This window comes from Erythrolamprus reginae, chromosome 2 (assembly GCF_031021105.1).
Source record: "Erythrolamprus reginae isolate rEryReg1 chromosome 2, rEryReg1.hap1, whole genome shotgun sequence".
In the NCBI taxonomy this organism is placed as follows: domain Eukaryota; kingdom Metazoa; phylum Chordata; class Lepidosauria; order Squamata; family Dipsadidae; genus Erythrolamprus; species Erythrolamprus reginae.
Genome location: NC_091951.1, coordinates 58,791,061 through 58,809,820, shown reverse-complemented (window position 1 = coordinate 58,809,820; position 18,760 = coordinate 58,791,061). Strand labels below are relative to the sequence as shown.

The window sequence follows — 18,760 nt, the reverse complement described above, 5'->3', positions numbered from 1 at the left end:
AGCTTACTTTAAAAAATAAATTATATCGATTTAAATAGAGATGGGAGAATCCGGTATAATTGCAAAAAGTCGAAAACTACGCCGGCGCAGAAATGAAAAATTTCTCCCTAGTGACGTCACGAAAGCGAGATGGGGAGGATTTGCCACGATGAAAATCCTAACGCTGGGATGAGCGGCGCTTTGCGTGGCCATGGCAACGAGGATTGGCATCACGTGGGCAATATCGGCTTGTTTTGCTACGTGGAAGCTGGAGGGCCGCGCCTGCGTAGGTGAAGGCGACCCGCCTCCCGGCGCGTGCCACATCCGGGTTGGTAGTTCCGTCATGGCCGACTGCGGGCGGCGGGTCGGGCATTAAGAGCTCTGGATGCCGCTGAGGGAAAGAAGCGGGGAAGGTCGAGGCGGAGGGGCCCGGTCGGGCCCGAGCAGAGGAAAATGAGTTGGTTCAACGCCTCGCAGCTCTCGACCTTCGCCAAGCAGGCTCTGTCGCAGGCGCAGAAGTCCATCGATCGGGTGCTGGATATCCAAGGCGAGGAAGAAGAGGAAGGCGAGGGGGGTCCTGCCGGAGCTGCCCCGTCTCGTGTAGGAGAGGCAGGTAAAGTGACCGCGGAGGGGAGCGACGGGGAAGAGGAGGAGGAGAGAGGTTTTGCCCTTCCCGATCCTACCTCGAGGGAGCGCACACCACGTAAACATGGGCAAACCTTACGCTTCCCATATAAGACCTTGCATGCCTCTCCTTTGGTGGCTACGCTGTGTTTCGTTTGTTTCTTCAGTGGTGTCAAGATGATCAGGTCAGCCCTTTCGCCCAGGCTTGCTTCTTGGAAAATGTCTTTGAATAATAATAATAATAATAATGATTATTATTATTATTATAAAAATACGAAATCCAGCATATAAATCTCGTTTGCTGTGTATAATAATAATAATAATAATAATAATAATAATAATAATAATATAATAATATAATAATAATAATACAACAATAACAATAACAACAATGATAATACAATAATAATAATAATAATAATAATAATAAGTTTTATATATATTTATATAAGTTTTTTATTATTTGGATTTATAGGCCGACCCATTCCCGAAGGACATTGGGCAGCTTACAACCAAAATACAAAGATATAAATATCCCTTAAATATAAAATATAAGACCTTTAAAAACAGTACAATATAAAACCTCAGTACAACACAACAATAATAATACAAACCTCAGCATATAAATCTCGTTTACTGTGTAGTACTGTTTTTTTGTAATCATCATCATCATCTCCAGATTAAAGGAAAAGAAGTTTGTGCAGAAAGTAACCGGTTGCAATAACATTGGCTCTGTGATCGGATTCTGCATGTCGAACAGACAACTCTGCACATTGCTTATGTGTTTTCGTGGACTAGGATAAATGTTAGATGGGGATTGGGGAAAATACACATACCACACACACACTCACTCACTCACTACCCTGCCCTTGTTGATACTGCAGTTCTGTAAATACTGTATGTACCGAAATGTACCCATTAAAATGAATGGATTTCATATCCAGGAAGTTGGGAAATAAAATTACATTTCAAATTGTTCTTAGATGTGTCCTGATATATCTAAGTCAGCATTAGCATTTAGGCTTATACATACTGCTTTATAGTGCTTTCACAGTCCTCTGTAAGTGGTTTACAGAATCAGCATATTACCCCCAACAATCTGGCTCATTTTACCCACCTGAGAAGGATGGAAGTAGAGGTGGACATCAGGTACTGTAACAACTGGTTCACCCAGAAACAAAAATGCCCACTTCTGTTCCTTTTAGACACTTAATCTTTATTTACATGAAATCCTGCTGTTCTGGTACTTAAAAATACATTTCGTGCTTGTCAACTGATAACAATTGTGTGTTTTGTTTTTCCTGTTCTCATTTTTTGGTGATTCCAAATTTTCTCTATTTCCTTTAGTTATATTTATTTATTTATTATTTATTTAATTGGATTTGAATGCCGCCCCTCTCCAAGAACTATGAGCATTTCTTGTTCAGTTCTATTTATGACTTTCCTGGTCTACGGAAGATCACATTGGTGCACTGAGCAACTTCAGTATAAAGATTATACTATGGTCTTGTAACTGTAATAGTATAATTACACTATCCCAGAGGAGTGTTGAACTTGTTTTTCTCAACTGTAGTTTGCCAGTTGAGGGCAAAGGCAAAGTTAATAAACTACAGAATATTGTCATATTGAAATAGTGGGAGAAAAAAGTAAACCAATTTAACAAGTATATTCGGAACATAGTGACAAATGAAATGGTTTATGTTATAATAATTTTTTTCCTCATTGTTCAATTAGAATGCAGTTGAGTAAATGCATTAAATAGGTTAAAGGACAAGAGCATACCAAAACATGAATTATTTTTGATAATACTTTTCTAAGGATGTTAATTTATTTGAATTATGTTGTACGTCTTAGTGGTTTGACATATAAATACATTTCTCCCAAATCTATATATTCTGCTTGATTAAATTGCATCAAAATTAATTGTGTAGCCTTATAATATTAGAATGGAATAACAAAATTGGAAGGAATCTTGGAGGTCTTCTAGTCCAACCCCCTTGCTTAGGCAGGAAACCCTACACCACTTCAGACAAATGGTTATCCTACATCTTCTTTAAAACTTCCAGTGTTGGAGCATTCACAACTGGAGGCTAGCTGTTGCACAGATTAATTGTTCTAACTGTCAGGGAATTTCTCCTTAGTTCTAAGGTATATTGCCATTCCCATTTCTAGGCTATATAAGGAACATAATATAACATCCTGAGGAAAAGCCTTTGATTCAGATTTTGTGTGACATAATGATTTTTGTAGCTTCAAATGACCATATATATATTCTTCCTGAAACTTAATTTAAAATATGAAGAAGTTAAGCAATCTAAAACGTAGTTGCCCAATGTTCTTCAGTATTCCAGTGTATTTGTGAAAAAAAGTTTGAAAAGTGTTAACAATGCAAACTATATAAATAAAAATTAGTGTAAGAAGTTGCAATAATTTATTAAATAATATTTAATTTAACATATTTCTTCAACTGATGCATCTTTTAAAAATTCTTATCTAGCATGGATATTGTTTCCTGCATACATATGGTGCATCTGATTCTGTTGGTTAAATGAACATTTTTCTCAAAATGTAACTGTCCAATATTAATTATCTGCAATTTTCTTTATTAATAGACTGTGTAAGTCTTTTACATACATTGTTCTTGTAATTCTTAAAATTACCAATAACTGCCAAATGTATGTGTGAGACTCTATTCTGTGGCTATGTTTCCTGAGATACAGGTTTTCTGAAGTCCTTGCATGATCAATGCAAAACTTCCTAAACACTGATAGAATAACATTATGATAGAGGGGACAGCTGTGTGAAAGAAATTTTGGTTCCCACTTCTACTATGATTAAGAGAAGGAGGTTACCATTGGGAATTTCAGTTTTTATTTTAACACGTTTACTGCTATGTCTAAGATACAAACTTTGGCTGATTTTAATTTGTTTTGATTTTAAAAAGTATTCTTCATTTAGAGATTTAATTTCAGTGAACTGTATTTAACTAATTCCAAATTATTTAGATTCTAACATAATCCTTGAAATGCAGTCAGTTAAAAATAGAAGCAGAAGGTTCTAATTTTTAAATGAAGAGAACTTTAGAAAAAAAAAATGATTTATTATTATGCCTGGACCTACTGTAGCTAATACCCACAATCAGCTTCCCCCCCACCTTTGTATTGGAGTCTGTGATAAATAAAGGTATTTTTGAGGAAATATGACTACTGCCCTTTAGAAGTACAGAAAAGTAGAAACTTTGTGGTCATATGATCATTGCTGTAGTCGTATATACTATATATGAAATATAACATCTGTATTGTTATGTAATTCTTTAATATACTATATGTTTAATTGTTTATCTTTGATTTCTCCTTTTTTAATTTGTAATAGGAAAAAGTTCTCTAACAGGTGGAAGATGGGATACTTCTACTTGGGGGACCAATACAAATGTAGACACCCAAAGTCAGTCAACATCATCTCCTGCAGCCATTACTAAACCAGTTCAGAGAACTGTGGTTGATGAATCAGAATCTTTCTTTAGTGCCTTTCTCCCACCAACCGGTGTCCAGAGCATACAGCAAAGCCCAGTGGTATCTAAGCCACCTGCCAAATCGCAGCATCCCAAAGAAGAAATAAAAAGCACACTGCAGGAACCCCTGCATATTGACCTGCCAGAAACAGAAACTAAAGACTTTTCTGTAGAATTGAAGAGCTTTAACGATGATCAGGAAAACGTAGAGGAAAACAATTCAGAACAATTCAATCTCACCATCAGCTATGATGAAAACAATAGTACAAGCACTGGTCAAGAAGCATCTTCTCAGAATGTCACAGTAGCAGAATCCACTTCTGTTGTGAAATCAGATTCAAGGAGTGATAGTTCTGGGCATGAGAATGATATCTCTCCACAAGCTTTGCCAGCAGACCCAAAAAGTCCAAGTTTGGACACTAAAGAGCGAAAAAGCGAAGATAGGCAAAGCAATACTCCTTCACCTCCAATTAGCACTTTCTCCTCAGGGACATCTACAACTAGTGATATTGAAGTTTTGGACCATGAAAGTGTTATAAGTGAGAGCTCAGCTAGTTCAAGGCAAGAAGGAGCTGATTCAAAAGCCAGTCTCCATCTGATGCAAACCTCCTTTCAGCTTCTGACAGCATCGGCTTGTACAGAATACAATCGCCTAGAAGATTTTAATAAATTGACAGAGAGTTGCTGTTCCTCTGATGCTTTTGAAAGAATAGACTCCTTTAGTGTACAGTCTTTAGACAGTCGTAGCATAAGTGAAATAAACTCGGATGATGAATTATCAGGTCGGGGGGGTGTTGCGGCTTCCATTGCTGTAAACTCTCCGACTCCAAAGAGTGATGAGACTGAACCTATAAAAAGTATGTCTGATGAAATCCCAACTGAAAATCTTGTTGTTCCCACGGAAGAAATGGAAATGGAAGAGAGTGGGCGAAGTGCAACCCCTGTTAATTCTGAACAGCCTGATGTCTTGGCTATTTCAGCACAGACTGATGAAGAACAAAGTCATAAAGAAGAGAAAGTGGTAGTTCAGCTGTCAAATGAAAAATTGTCTACTGTACAATGTGAAAAACAAGAGCTTTGCAAGGTATTTTTTTTGGTCACCTTAAGATGGGGTATATCATGTTTCTCTCATGGGAAGTGGTGTACCGTTCTTCTGCTTAGACCTGTTTTGATGTGGTTTCTGTTTTATTTGCTTTTTATTTTTATCACAACTTGTTGCCATTGTTAATCGGATCCTCTATCCTTAATAAGTCATGTGACATGATTTGCAGCTTCCTACCAGCTTCCTTCTTGATTTTTCTTGTTGGAAGCCAGCAGTGAAGATTGTACCATTGTTAAGTGTGATGTTAACCATTCATGATACCCTGTTACTCTTCTTATTAACTTTGCTTTTTGGAAGCCAGGGGTGAAGGTTGAAATGGTGATCATGTCACCCCAGAATTCTGCAACATTTTATTTGGAAGTCAGTCACCAAGTACTCTGATTACAATCACGTGACATGGTGTTGTAAATAGGAGGCATGGTCATAAGTACCACTTGTTCAGCACCACTGTAAAAATGGCTTCTGAGTGAATGATTGTTAAGGATTATCTCCAGAATGAATGTTATAAAATAACTTCTTTTGTCTCCTATCCATATGTGCATTCAATTCTGCGCAAGAAGTAATAGATGTAAAATGTATGTTTGCTTTGGATTTGTTGAAATATATTTGATAAAATCTAAGGCAAATTTTATATGCTAGAAAATTTTTCCATTAAAATAATTATAATTTTATAGTGGAGAAAATATCTTCTTCAATTAAGTATTTTATGCTACATATTTTATTCAACAACCCGCATGTTATATTGAATAACTAAGGAATAAGTTTTTATGTCAAAAAAGTAGTAGGTTTCAAGATTCTAGAGGGCTTTGGAGCTGAGTGCGGCTTCAATTTGAGTTCTTTAGCAAAAGTAGATCATTGCATGGTTTTATGTATATTGATCAGTTGTTTGTCTTGAATAAAAACATAATATCCTTTGGAAAGTTCCCAAATTGTCATAGGTTAACTCTTAAATTTATTTATAGCATTAAAGGAAGATTTTGAGAAGACGTTTAGGTTTTGCTTTTATATTAAAGCCCCCAAAGACTTTATTTTTAACCACTATACTATTTTTGTCTATAATTACAGATTATTGATTCACTGACAGAAAAACTAGAGGTAAGGGAAGCACGTCTACTAAGCGTTAGTAAAGAAAAGGCACACTTAGAAGAAGCCTGTGATAACCTTAAAGAGTAAGTTTCCTATTCAGAGCATGTTAAAACATTGTGACCACTTTATTTGGTAAATGGATTTTAATGCATTTTGCCTAAATATCTTTGTGATTGAAATTTAATTTATTATAACTGATAATTTAAAATCTTGATCACAGTTTAAATGAATTAACATAAATAAATAATGTGGAATCTGTCTTAATAAGGATAAATAGATAAGCAACACCAACATAGCCACAGTTGGTCTCTGATACTACCTATATGAACTGTGTCAAGGAATTTAATAAGAGTTTGAAGAAGAAATATTAGTGGAAAATATAGCTCTGGTGGCCACCAAGTTTATTCTCTTCGATTGATAATACTCAACAGACTCTTATTTGTTTTAGTACCTTCAACCTGAGAACTAAAAAAATACATTTTGTGAGCTACTGTTTTGTATATGTATTTTAGAAAGATTTCAAATGTATGTCAGTACACACATAATTATTTAATTATTTTATGTTTAGTGAAATCTTCAAAATGAAAGAAGAGAACAGTAGTATTTCATCTCTTAAGGAAGAATTTGCTCAACGAATAGCAGATGCAGAAAAAAAGGTTCAGCTAGCATGCAAAGAAAGAGATACAGCTAAAAAGGTAATTGCCCTTTGTTTATGAATGAGATGTGTTAACCTCTGACCCGTATCGTAAAAATTATTTTGAAAAACACCATAAATGATGTGAAATTATATAAGGTTTGAGAAATATGATATTTGGTGGAAAAATTATGAGTGCAGTATTGATTGATCATATCTAACTGATAGTATTCTGATATAATTATGGAAACACTTCAAATTTCAGTACAATTTAAAATATTTCATACACCTCAAGAGAAAATCCTAGACCTAGACGACGTCATTTAAATTTATCAGACCTTACAATTTGCTAACTTGAGAAATAGAGATGAACATGGTTTTCATTGGCTCCATTACTAAACTCTGTTCTTTATTTGGAATATTGGAATTTCTTCCTATAATTACTTCATGTCCTGCCCTTTATGGTGATGCAGAATAGGGCTTAAATTTCTTTATTATTTCAGGTACTTAACCCTGCTGTTCTGTTTAGAAAAAATCCCTAATCTTATGTTCCCGGGTCTATTTGACCCGGACTGCAAATTGATCATTTTAGGTACTTATATTTGGTCTTTTTGAAAGCTTTTTTCACCTGGAAACAAGTTTGAACATTTCTGCACACAATGGAATGAAAATTGAACTGAAAAAATTAATCCTTATTGGTTTATTTTGCACATAAATGTGCCCCCCCCGTTTTTGTGAAATGTTTTTCAATTTATGGATAGTTTTGCTTGCAAAATGCATTCTATTTTACTGAAGTTGGTATGGGATTGGTAGCTTGAACATTTCTGCACACAATGATATGTAAATTGAAATGAAAAAAGTAAATCTTATTGGTTTATTTTTCTGATATAATGCATGCCCCCCCTGTTTCTGTGAAATAGTCTTCACTTTATGGATAGTTTTGTTATCAAAATGCATTCTATTTTACTAAGGTTGGTGTGGGATTTGTAGCTTGAACATTTCTGAACATAATGATATGAAAATTGAACTGGAAAAATTGATGCATATTGGTTTATTTTGCACATAAAGTTATTTCAATTTATATTAAAAATATGCTGTTAATTTCAAACTTGCATACTTTTTTTTAGTAAAATGGATTTCTTTCATAAAATTAGTTCTCTGGCTACAATGTGGTTGATTTTCAAAAGGATATTCCAAATATTTCTAGCCAAATATGTATAACAAGTGACAATAATGGCACACAGCAAGGCCGAGGGGGGTGGCCCTTTTGTGGCAAAAATAAACCAATAAGAACCATTTTTTTCAATTCATTTATATTTTTCTTATGTTCAGGATTGTTCAATTTAGTATATCAAATTCCTTAGGGATTTGTAGCCTTAAAAAATATAAATTGACACGAAATTCAGAAAGGATGGGGGGAGGGGCTTTTTGATCAAAATAGAAATATAAGTCTCAATTTTTCCAGTTCAATTTTCATATCATTATGTTCATAAATGTTCAAACTAGTTTTCCAGTTGAAAAAGTTTTCTAAAAGACCAAATTCAAGTACCTAAAAAAAAAATCATTTTGGTCCGGGTCTATATGACCCGAACAGACTAAACGTGACTTTTTTTTTGCCCAGAAAAATCCCCCCCCCCAAATATTTTTTTGATGATCAGCATTGTTAAATTGAGTAAATGAATGCCTAATATTTTAAAGAATATTTCGGATTTGGAGCATAAAAAAATAAAAAGTGAAAATGGTTGCAAGCAGCCAAGGGGGGGGGGGGGCTTATTTCTGATGTTAAAAATCCAGTAAGAATCATTTTTTTCAGTTCCTTTATATTTTTCTTATATTCAGAAATGTTCAAGCTACCAATCCCACACCAACTTCAGTAAAATAGAATGCATTTTGCAAGCAAAACTATCCATAACTTGAAAAACATTTCACAAAAACGGGGGGGGGGGGGAGGCACATTTATGTGCAAAATAAACCAATAAGGATTAATTTTTTCAGTTCAATTTTCATTCCATTGTGTGCAGAAATGTTCAGACTACTTTCCAAGTGAAAAAAGCTTTCAAAAAGACCAAACATAAGCACTGCAAATGAAGAGTTTTCGGTCCGGGTCAGGGTGACCCGGGAACAGAAGATTTGTAACTTTTTTTGCCCAGCAAAAACTAAGCCCCCCACCCCCCCAAAAAAATTCTCATAGAGAGAACCCCTGAAACGATGAACAGTCATGAAATTTCAAGTTTCAGATATGCAGGGAAAATTTTTTACAGGGACTCAAACTTGGCTTCGGGTCACATACGACCCGAACAGAACAGCAGGGTTTAGAATGGTATTATATCTGTTCTCCTTTCTTCTCAAGGCTCAGTATATTTAGTTCCTTCCATCTCCCTAGGATTTTATCTCTGGTCCTCTTCTATGAATTTGTTCTAGTTTGCCTGAATTTTTATTTTTTTACTTGCTTTATATTTTTATTTGAATTATATGTTGCTCCAATCATAACTGTGTTCTGAGTTTATACATACACAATACAATAAAACTCATTTTTATGACCCTGTTAATCCTTTAATTTGGGATACTGGATGTAGTTGAGTGTTTATTGGCCAGATGCCCTTCTTGATGCTACATGGAGTTCACAGCAGCTATTTTCTTTTTGTGCCCTAGGAGAGAAACATCTGCTACCTAGGATTGAAATCTCAACCTTCCAAATGGGAGGTGAGGTCTTCACCACTAGGCTACTACACCACTTAATGCAATATAATAATTGGATATAAAATTATTCCATTGTATTATGAACAATATAAGAAATATGTCAAAATATGCCAGATAGCATTAACAACCCATACAGCAGTTCCCCTACCTGCAGATGGGATCAAAGATGACAACTGAGAATCTAAAGGCATACCAGAAAACCTAGCTCTTAATAGCTTTTTGAAAGCTCAGGAATGATTGTTCCAGTAAGAGAGGATATTTACTGAGAGAGGACATTTACTACTTCATGAGACCCTCAAATGACACTTCCTTTTTTAAAGTCATGTTTAATGTATACAAATAATATGAATGAACTGTATGTATTTTAGGAAATAAAGATTCTCAAAGAAGATCTAGCAACTAGATTGAACAGCAATGAAACAGCAGAATTACTAAAGGAGAAGGATGAACAAATTAAAGGGTTATTGGAAGAAGGTGCGTATGAAGTATTATTTTAAAATGGAACTTGGTTAAAGCAAATTGTAATATTACTTGTAATAAATATTTCAACTGCTTGGATAATTTGAGTGGTACCCCAGGATATAAGGAAGTTATGCTCCTCTATTAGATATGCATAACATTAATTAATTAGATCCAATATTTCTTTTCAGGAGAAAAACTTTCAAAACAGCAGTTACAAAATTCTAACATTATTAAGAAATTAAGAGCCAAGGAAAAAGAAAGAGAAAATACCAATGCAAAGCAGAATAAGAAAATTAAAGAATTAGAAGAAGAATTGCAACATCTGAAGCAGGTTGGATTAATTTTTAGATTGTACACATTCTTCCTTGGCTGATTATTGAATTTTGGTAAATCTATCTCCTAAGACAGAAGGCAGCTTCCAAAAGGAAATGTACTGAAATACATTTATAGAATAATTTCAGAGCTATTATGGTACAGCAGCTTCCTTGTACAGATGTTTATATCTCAAGCAGCATGGACAGACAAATCAGGGATTTTTCTGTAGAACACAATAGATTAATATAGCAATTTCCAGACTTCCTGATACTGTGGTTATGTAAAATGATAATTTAATTTGTGCAACTCTCCTCTTGAATAATACTAGTGATTTTAAGTTTGGCCAGGAAATTTATAGTCAAAATTAATAAAAGACCAGCTTTCATCTTACTTTCTTCATTTAGTTTTATTCACAATGTTGTCAGTGCATAGTTTTTATTATTTATTAATTATTATTTATTATATTATTTTATTATTATCCAACAAAACCTTTTCCATTTTCAAAGGAATAGGTATTTCCCATCACTCTGCTGAACACTTAATTAACATTGTACTGCCTTATGTCCAAGCATATTTATCCATGTAGAATGGCTGTACAGTGATCCCCCGTTTATTGCGTCCCCAACCATTGCGAACAGGGTACTTCGCTATTTTTCAACCCGGAAGTCAAAAATACCATCTACGCATGCGTGCCGGGCACGCATGCGTAGATGGCAGCGGCTTCCCTGGGTCTTCCCCCTCTTGCTGGCGTCAGCGAGGAGTTTCCCCACCGCCCACGCAAACTCCTCGCTGCCGCCCGCCCTTCGCCCGCCCACGCCGTTCATTCTCGCCGCTTTTGAGCTGAGTCCGGGAGCGAATTCGCTTCCGGACTCAGCTCAAAACCGCCGATAGCAAGCGGCAAGGAACGGCTTGTCTCGGCGCTTTCGAGCTGTCAGCTCGAAAGCGCCGAGACAAGCCGTTCCTTGCCGCTTGGTATCGCCGGTTTTGAGCTGAGTCCGGAAGCGAATTCGCTTCCGGACTCAGCTCAAAACCGCCGATAGCAAGCGGCAAGGAACGGCTTGTCTCGGCGCTTTCGAGCTGAGTCCGGGAGCGAATTCGCTTCCGGACTCAGCTCAAAACCGCCGATAGCAAGCGGCAAGGAACGGCTTGTCTCGGCGCTTTCGAGCTGTCAGCTCGAAAGCGCCGAGACAAGCCGTTCCTTGCCGCTTGCTATCGGCGCTTTTGAGCTGAGTCCGGAAGCGAATTCGCTTCCGGACTCAGCTCAAAAGCGCCGAGAGCCAGCGCCCCCCGGACCCCCAACCCGGGTTTGGGGGGCTGCTAGGAAGCCCTCCATGCCGGCGGCAAACAGCCGCCCCGCCCCCAATCTTCGGCTCCTCGCTAGCGCTGTGGGAGTAAAAACACCGTCTGCACATGCGCAGACGGTGTTTTTACTTCCGCATCGCTACTTCGCGAAAACCCGCTCGTTGCGGGGGCTCCTGGAATGGAACCCTCGCAACGAGCGGGGGATCACTGTATTACTATTACTCTTCTCATCTTTTCTACGATGCTGAGGGCTTCTGCAAAAGGAAATAAATACATTATATGTCCAGTCACACTTTATTTATTGGATTTATTTATTGGATTTTTATGCCACCCTTCTCCTTAGACTCAGGGCGGCATACAACATGTTAGCAATAGCACTTTTTAACCGAGCCAGCATATTGTCCCCACAATCCGGGTCCTCATTTTACCCACCTCGGAAGGATGGAAGGTTGAGTCAACCTTGAGTCGGTGATGAGATTTGAACCACTGACCTACAGATCTACAGTCAGCTTCAGTGGCCTGCAGTATAGCACTCTACCTGCTGCGCCACCCCGGCACTTGGCTAATAAAGAATTATTCTATTCCTATTGCTATTCTTATTCCTCCATTCCTTCCCCAACCTCATTCTATTAGACTAGGTAAAACTATTGACATTTGCACACATATGTAATTTTGTAGACACTGCAAAGGTTGGAGTACTAGTATGTGCTATTGTGGATGTCACCAATATGAGGTTGTTATTTGCTTCTAACTGTGATTGGCAGATTGTTTAATAAGCACGCACCCCCTTGTCTGTATAAACCTGATCTATTAAAAAAACCACCTTAATATTTTATTGTTTTTCAACTTCCTAGGAAATTGCTCCCAGTCTTCCTAGTTTGAAAGTACCCAATTTGTTTTTCAGGGCAAAGTAGATTTTGAGGCATATGGTTCCTAGTCATGAGAAAAGTTAACTATATGAGGTATTTTAAATTAGACATTGAAGTAATACCTTCACATGTACTTTAATATATGGGTCCATATCCAACCTCAAGTCCATATCTTTCCAGATTTTCCCCTGTGAAACATTTAGTCTTTTGACTTATATCACTTGCTTGTGGCTTCCCAAATTATGATTAACTTAATATTTAAAGTTTCAGCTGTAGCCAATAAAACATCAGCTTTCCCTAATACTGTTGACTATATCTGATAGGATAAAACAGGAATAGGGAAGTGAGAGACAGAAAATTATAAAACAATTTTTATTCAGGCTATGAGGAAAATGTAATATTTTTGTCCCATTTGTTCTCGGTTGGGGTAATTTCTTCTTCTGGAGGCACAATGCAGATGTGTACAATATAACTTAACAAGGGCTATTAATACTGTTGGCTGAGATTGCAGGTAGTAATGTTTATATTTACTGAGCTTTGATGGAATAGCTTTGGAAATGCAAAAATGATATAGTACTGCTATTTAGAGATTTATTTTGGGGCATTGCCAAACTTGTATTTTTATAGCTGTTGCAAGAAAAGCCATATTCATAATACTAAATGTCCACACATATATGCCTTATAAAGATGATGCTCTTAAATGTACAGGCAAAAATAACTCTATATTTTATTGCTGTTGTTGTTAGTCTGTTGGCATAAATCCAGTTATCATTGCTTGCTTCTTGTTGGGTTTAGTGTGACAGTTGCCCTCTAGAAGGTAGTTTTTTCTGGCGTCCATATTTTCCAATGGGAGATTTTTAAAAAACTTTTCAGTGTTCTATTTTAAATAAATTTGAAGGCATAGGTTGGTTCAGACATAGTCAACGAGCTATCATGTGTCTTATTGTTATGGTTCCAGAGCAAAAAATGCCAATAGTGGTTTATTTCAGATTCCCACTGTTCTTTTTTGAAGAACATTTGAAATAATTTGAGTACTCTGTTAAAAGGCATGGAACTCAAGAAGTTACAATGAAAGTTTGTTTTCTAAAATCAAAGCAAAACATTTTTATTTTTCATGAAATTTAAATGGGGCTAAATAAATTGATAAATCAATACATGCTTAACTAATTAGAAACAGTCTTATTTGTTTTACTTTTTTCTGACATACAAAATAACAAATCTTTGAAAATACATAGCCTTTTTAATTTGCTTAAAAAAATTAAACATGGTGGCATGGAAGCATACCACTTACAGCAAAACTATCATCTGCTTTTGTCATACTTACAATATTTTATTCAATAATTAAATACCGTATTTTTCGGAGTATAAGATGCACCTTTTTACTCCCAAAACAAGGGTCAAAAACTGGGTGCATCTTATACAGTGATCCCTCGAGTTTCGCGAGGGTTCCGTTCCAAGACCCCTCGCGAAACTCGATTTTTCGCGATATAGCGGTGCGGAAGTAAAAACACCATCTGCGCATGTGCGGCCATTTTTTCATGGCCGCACATGCGCAGATGGTGAAGTTTGCGTGTGGGCGGTGGGGAAGACCAAGGGAAGGTTACTTCAGCCGCCCAACAGCTGATCTGCTCGGTAGCGCGGCAGCAGCGAGGAGCCGAAGATGGGGTTTCCCCTTTGCCTGGGCAACGGGGAAACCTCATCTTCGGCTCCTCGCTGCTGCCGCGCTACCGAGCAGATCAGCTGTTGGGCGGCCGAAGGAACGTTCCCTGGGTCTTCCCCGCCGCCTCGGATCCTCGCTGATGCCCGCCCGCCGTTTGCCGCTCGCCCCGTTCGGCGGCCGCACATCCCGTTCGCCCGCCGCTCGCCCCGTTCGCCCGCCGCTCGCCCCGTTCGCCCGCCGCTCCCCTCGTTCTCCCCCCATTCCCCTCGTTCGCCCCGCCGCTCCCCTCGTTCGCCCCCCCACTCCCCTCGTTCGCCCGCCGCTCGCCTCGTTCGCCCGCCGCTATCGAACTTGCTATCGAGCCTGCTAATGAAATCCAACCCGCAGCGGCCCTTTCCCTCTCCAGGCTGCGGGAGGGGTCCGGAGAACAATGCCTGGCGCCGCGCTCCCGGCTGGGCTTTTTTCCCCCATTTCCCCTCGGGTGGAATTTCAGACCCTCCGCCGGTTGGATTTCATTAGCAGGCTCGATAGCAAGTTCTTCCTCCCTTTAGAAAGCCCCGCAGCCTCCTCCGCCCGGCGAGGCCGCCAGCGAGGACCCGCAAAGCCGCCGCCGCCGCAGCGAGGCCAAGCCGCCCGCTCCCACGGCACGGGCTCCCAACACAGCGCCGCTCAGCCCGCCCTCGGCGATGCCTCCGCGGATCTGCAAACCCAGCCGAGCGATGCCTCTGGTCTGGGCGAAGGCAGTGGGCAGTCCCCGCCGCAGCAGTCCCCGCGGGCACCGCGCGCCAAGGGCCGGCCAGGCCGCCGGCCAACAAAGGGGCTCCCTCGCCTCCCTCGGGCAGGTTTACAAAGGCAGCGCGGCAACTTGGAGCCCGGCACGCCCCGCAGCCCTCGCCTCGCCCGCCCCCGCCTGGCCGGCGCTCCGGCTACCCCCGGCTGAGGAAGAACCGAGTAGCCCCCGCCCTCCCCCGCCTGGCTCCCTTCAGCCCCCCGGGGCCAAGCGGGCGGGGGGCGGGCGGGACTTCGCCTGTCTCCGCCGCCAGCATCGCCCCTCCGGCGGGCCGGCCTCCCCCGCCCGCCTCTGCTGCAGCCGCCGCCGCCTCCCCGACTGGCACAAAAGGGCCCCGCCCGCCCCGCCCCGAACCTTACCTTGCGAGTTTTTGGCTGCGGGGGGAGAAGTAGGATTTTCCTAACTCCCTCCCCCTGCAGCCAAAAACTCAAAGCCTGTATCCTGCCGCCCGGTTTACCCAGGACACGAGCGGCGAAGTGACTTGGAGGAATGGAAAGTCCAAACCGCCCGGTTTCAGTGGGGTTTCCCCGTTGCCCAGGGATTCCTTCGCCCGAACGGAGGTGGCTGTGGTGTGTTCAGGAATCCCTGGGCAACGGGGAAACCCCACTGAAACCGGGCGGGTTAAGCCTCCTTCGGCGACTGCGGAACTGCTTGCTGTCAACTTTGCACTGGGCAAAGAACTCTTCACCTCCCGCCAGGCACGGACGAAAGGCGTGGAAGTCTATTGTAGCAGCTGCTACAGCGGAGACATTTGGGGGGGGGGGGGGAGGCAGGAGGCAGGAGATCCGGCCCTTCACTTGCCCTCCCAGCAAAAGGCAAAGCCGCGCAGCTCCCCAGCCGCCAAAGGAGGCTTAACCCCACCCCTCTGTCCCACTCATCGCCCGTGGTCGGCATAACCTCCTCCTGCCTATCCCCGCTTTTCTGCCGGCCACGGGCGATGGGTGGGACAGAGGGGTGGGGTTAAGCCTCCTTTGGCGGCTGGGGAGCTGCGCGGCTTTGCCTTTTGCTGGGAGGGCAAGTGAAGGGCCAGATCTCCTGCCTCCTGCCTCCCCCCCAAAATGTCTCCGCTGTAGCAGCTGCTACAATAGACTTCCACGCCTTTCGTCCGTGCCTGGCGGGAGGTGAAGAGTTCTTTGCCCAGTGCAAAGTTGACAGCAAGCAGTTCCGCAGTCGCCGAAGGAGGCTTAACCCGCCCGGTTTCAGTGGGGTTTCCCCGTTGCCCAGGGATTCTTTCGCCCGAACGGAGGTGGCTGTGGTGTGTTCAGGAATCCCTGGGCAACGGGGAAACCCCACTGAAACCGGGCGGGTTAAGCCTCCTTCGGCGACTGCGGAACTGCTTGCTGTCAACTTTGCACTGGGCAAAGAACTCTTCACCTCCCGCCAGGCACGGACGAAAGGCGTGGAAGTCTATTGTAGCAGCTGCTACAGCGGAGACATTGGGGGGGGGAGGCAGGAGGCAGGAGATCTGGCCCTTCACTTGCCCTCCCAGCAAAAGGCAAAGCCGCGCAGCTCCCCAGCCGCCAAAGGAGGCTTTACCCCACCCCTCTGTCCCACTCATCGCCCGTGGTCGGCATAACCTCCTCCTGCCTATCCCCGCTTTTCTGCCGGCCACGGGCGATGGGTGGGACAGAGGGGTGGGGTTAAGCCTCCTTTGGCGGCTGGGGAGCTGCGCGGCTTTGCCTTTTGCTGGGAGGGCAAGTGAAGGGCCAGATCTCCTGCCTCCTGCCTCCCCCCCAAAATGTCTCCGCTGTAGCAGCTGCTACAATAGACTTCCACGCCTTTCGTCCGTGCCTGGCGGGAGGTGAAGAGTTCTTTGCCCAGTGCAAAGTTGACAGCAAGCAGTTCCGCAGTCGCCGAAGGAGGCTTAACCCGCCCGGTTTCAGTGGGGTTTCCCCGTTGCCCAGGGATTCCTTCGCCCGAACGGAGGTGGCTGTGGTGTGTTCAGGAATCCCTGGGCAACGGGGAAACCCCACTGAAACCGGGCGGGTTAAGCCTCCTTCGGCGACTGCGGAACTGCTTGCTGTCAACTTTGCACTGGGCAAAGAACTCTTCACCTCCCGCCAGGCACGGACGAAAGGCGTGGAAGTCTATTGTAGCAGCTGCTACAGCGGAGACATTGGGGGGGGGGGAGGCAGGAGGCAGGAGATCTGGCCCTTCACTTGCCCTCCCAGCAAAAGGCAAAGCCGCGCAGCTCCCCAGCCGCCAAAGGAGGCTTTACCCCACCCCTCTGTCCCACTCATCGCCCGTGGTCGGCATAACCTCCTCCTGCCTATCCCCGCTTTTCTGCCGGCCACGGGCGATGGGTGGGACAGAGGGGTGGGGTTAAGCCTCCTTTGGCGGCTGGGGAGCTGCGCGGCTTTGCCTTTTGCTGGGAGGGCAAGTGAAGGGCCAGATCTCCTGCCTCCTGCCTCCCCCCCAAAATGTCTCCGCTGTAGCAGCTGCTACAATAGACTTCCACGCCTTTCGTCCGTGCCTGGCGGGAGGTGAAGAGTTCTTTGCCCAGTGCAAAGTTGACAGCAAGCAGTTCCGCAGTCGCCGAAGGAGGCTTAACCCGCCCGGTTTCAGTGGGGTTTCCCCGTTGCCCAGGGATTCCTTCGCCCGAACGGAGGTGGCTGTGGTGTGTTCAGGAATCCCTGGGCAACGGGGAAACCCCACTGAAACTGCAGAGCCGAAGGGTGGCCTTTTTGTCTGGGAGGGAAGATGACGCGCGGGCGGCACAGGGGGGGGGGAGGCAAAGCTCTGCGGCTCCAGCCACTTTCAGCCAAGCCTCCCCGGCCACGCAGCCAGGGAAGCCGAGCCGGGCGTGGCGGCGGCGGCGCTGCTGCTCCGGTCGCCCGATCGTCTCCTGCCTCCCGCGCCGATGTTCCACGCCCGGCTCGGCTTCCCTGGCTGCTTGGCGGGGGGGGGGAGGCTTGGCCGAAAGGGGCTGTACCCGCAGAGCTTTGCCTCCCACCCCTCGCCCCTGTGCTGCCGGCGCGTCATCTTCCCTCCCAGATTCCCCCGGCAAAGTGACGTGGAGGAATGGAAAGCTGAAACCGGGCGGTTTGAGTTTCCCATTCCTTCAAGTCACTTCGCCGCTGCTCTCCTGGCTAAACTGTGTGGCAGGAGACAGGCTTTGAGTTTTTGGCTGGGGGGGAGAAGTAGAACCTTCCTAACTCCCCCCCCCCCACCAGCCAGAAGGAGCGGCGAAGTGACGTGGAGGAATGGAAAGCTGAAACTGGGCGGTTTGAGTTTCCCATTCCTCCAAGTCACTTTGCCGCTCCTCTCCTGGCTAAACCGGCGGCAGGAGACAGGGTTGGGGGGGGGGTACTGGGAAGCCCCCCAGGCCGACTGCCACCTTTTCAAACAGCCGCGCCCTTCCCAGCTGAGTCCTGAAGCCAAGCGCCAAAGGCGAACTTCTGCGCTTGGCTTCAGGACTCAGCTGGGAAGCGGCACGGGTGTTTTAAAAGGTCTCCCCCGGCATGGGGGGCTTCCTAGCACCCCCCCAAACCCGGGTTGGGGGTTCGGGGGGTGCTAGGAAGCCCCCCATGCCGGCGGGAAGACCCAGGGAAGGTTCCTTTGGCCGCCTAGCAGCTGATCTGCCCGGCGGTAATGCAAACTCCACCATCTACGCATGCGTGCAGATGGTGGTGTTACTTCCGGGTAGAAAACTCGCGATATAGCGTTTCGCGAAACTCGAGATCGCGAAACTCGAGGGATCACTGTACTCCAAATGTAGCCCCACTC

The 18,760-nt window shown here is 43.4% G+C and overlaps 1 protein-coding gene across 1 annotated transcript in view; it reads left to right on the top strand.

Moving 5' to 3' along the window:
* Positions 1 to 267: 267 nt before the first annotated feature.
* TMF1 (TATA element modulatory factor 1) overlaps positions 268 to 18,760 on the top strand; it is a 35,853-nt gene continuing 17,360 nt past the window's right edge. Inside the window, exons 1-6 of the mRNA XM_070738186.1 lie at positions 268 to 592; positions 3,976 to 5,198; positions 6,282 to 6,385; positions 6,871 to 6,997; positions 10,005 to 10,110; positions 10,287 to 10,429. Coding sequence (XP_070594287.1) covers positions 433 to 592; positions 3,976 to 5,198; positions 6,282 to 6,385; positions 6,871 to 6,997; positions 10,005 to 10,110; positions 10,287 to 10,429 — 1,863 coding nt within the window. The 5' untranslated portion in view covers positions 268 to 432. The remainder of the gene's footprint in view (positions 593 to 3,975; positions 5,199 to 6,281; positions 6,386 to 6,870; positions 6,998 to 10,004; positions 10,111 to 10,286; positions 10,430 to 18,760) is intronic.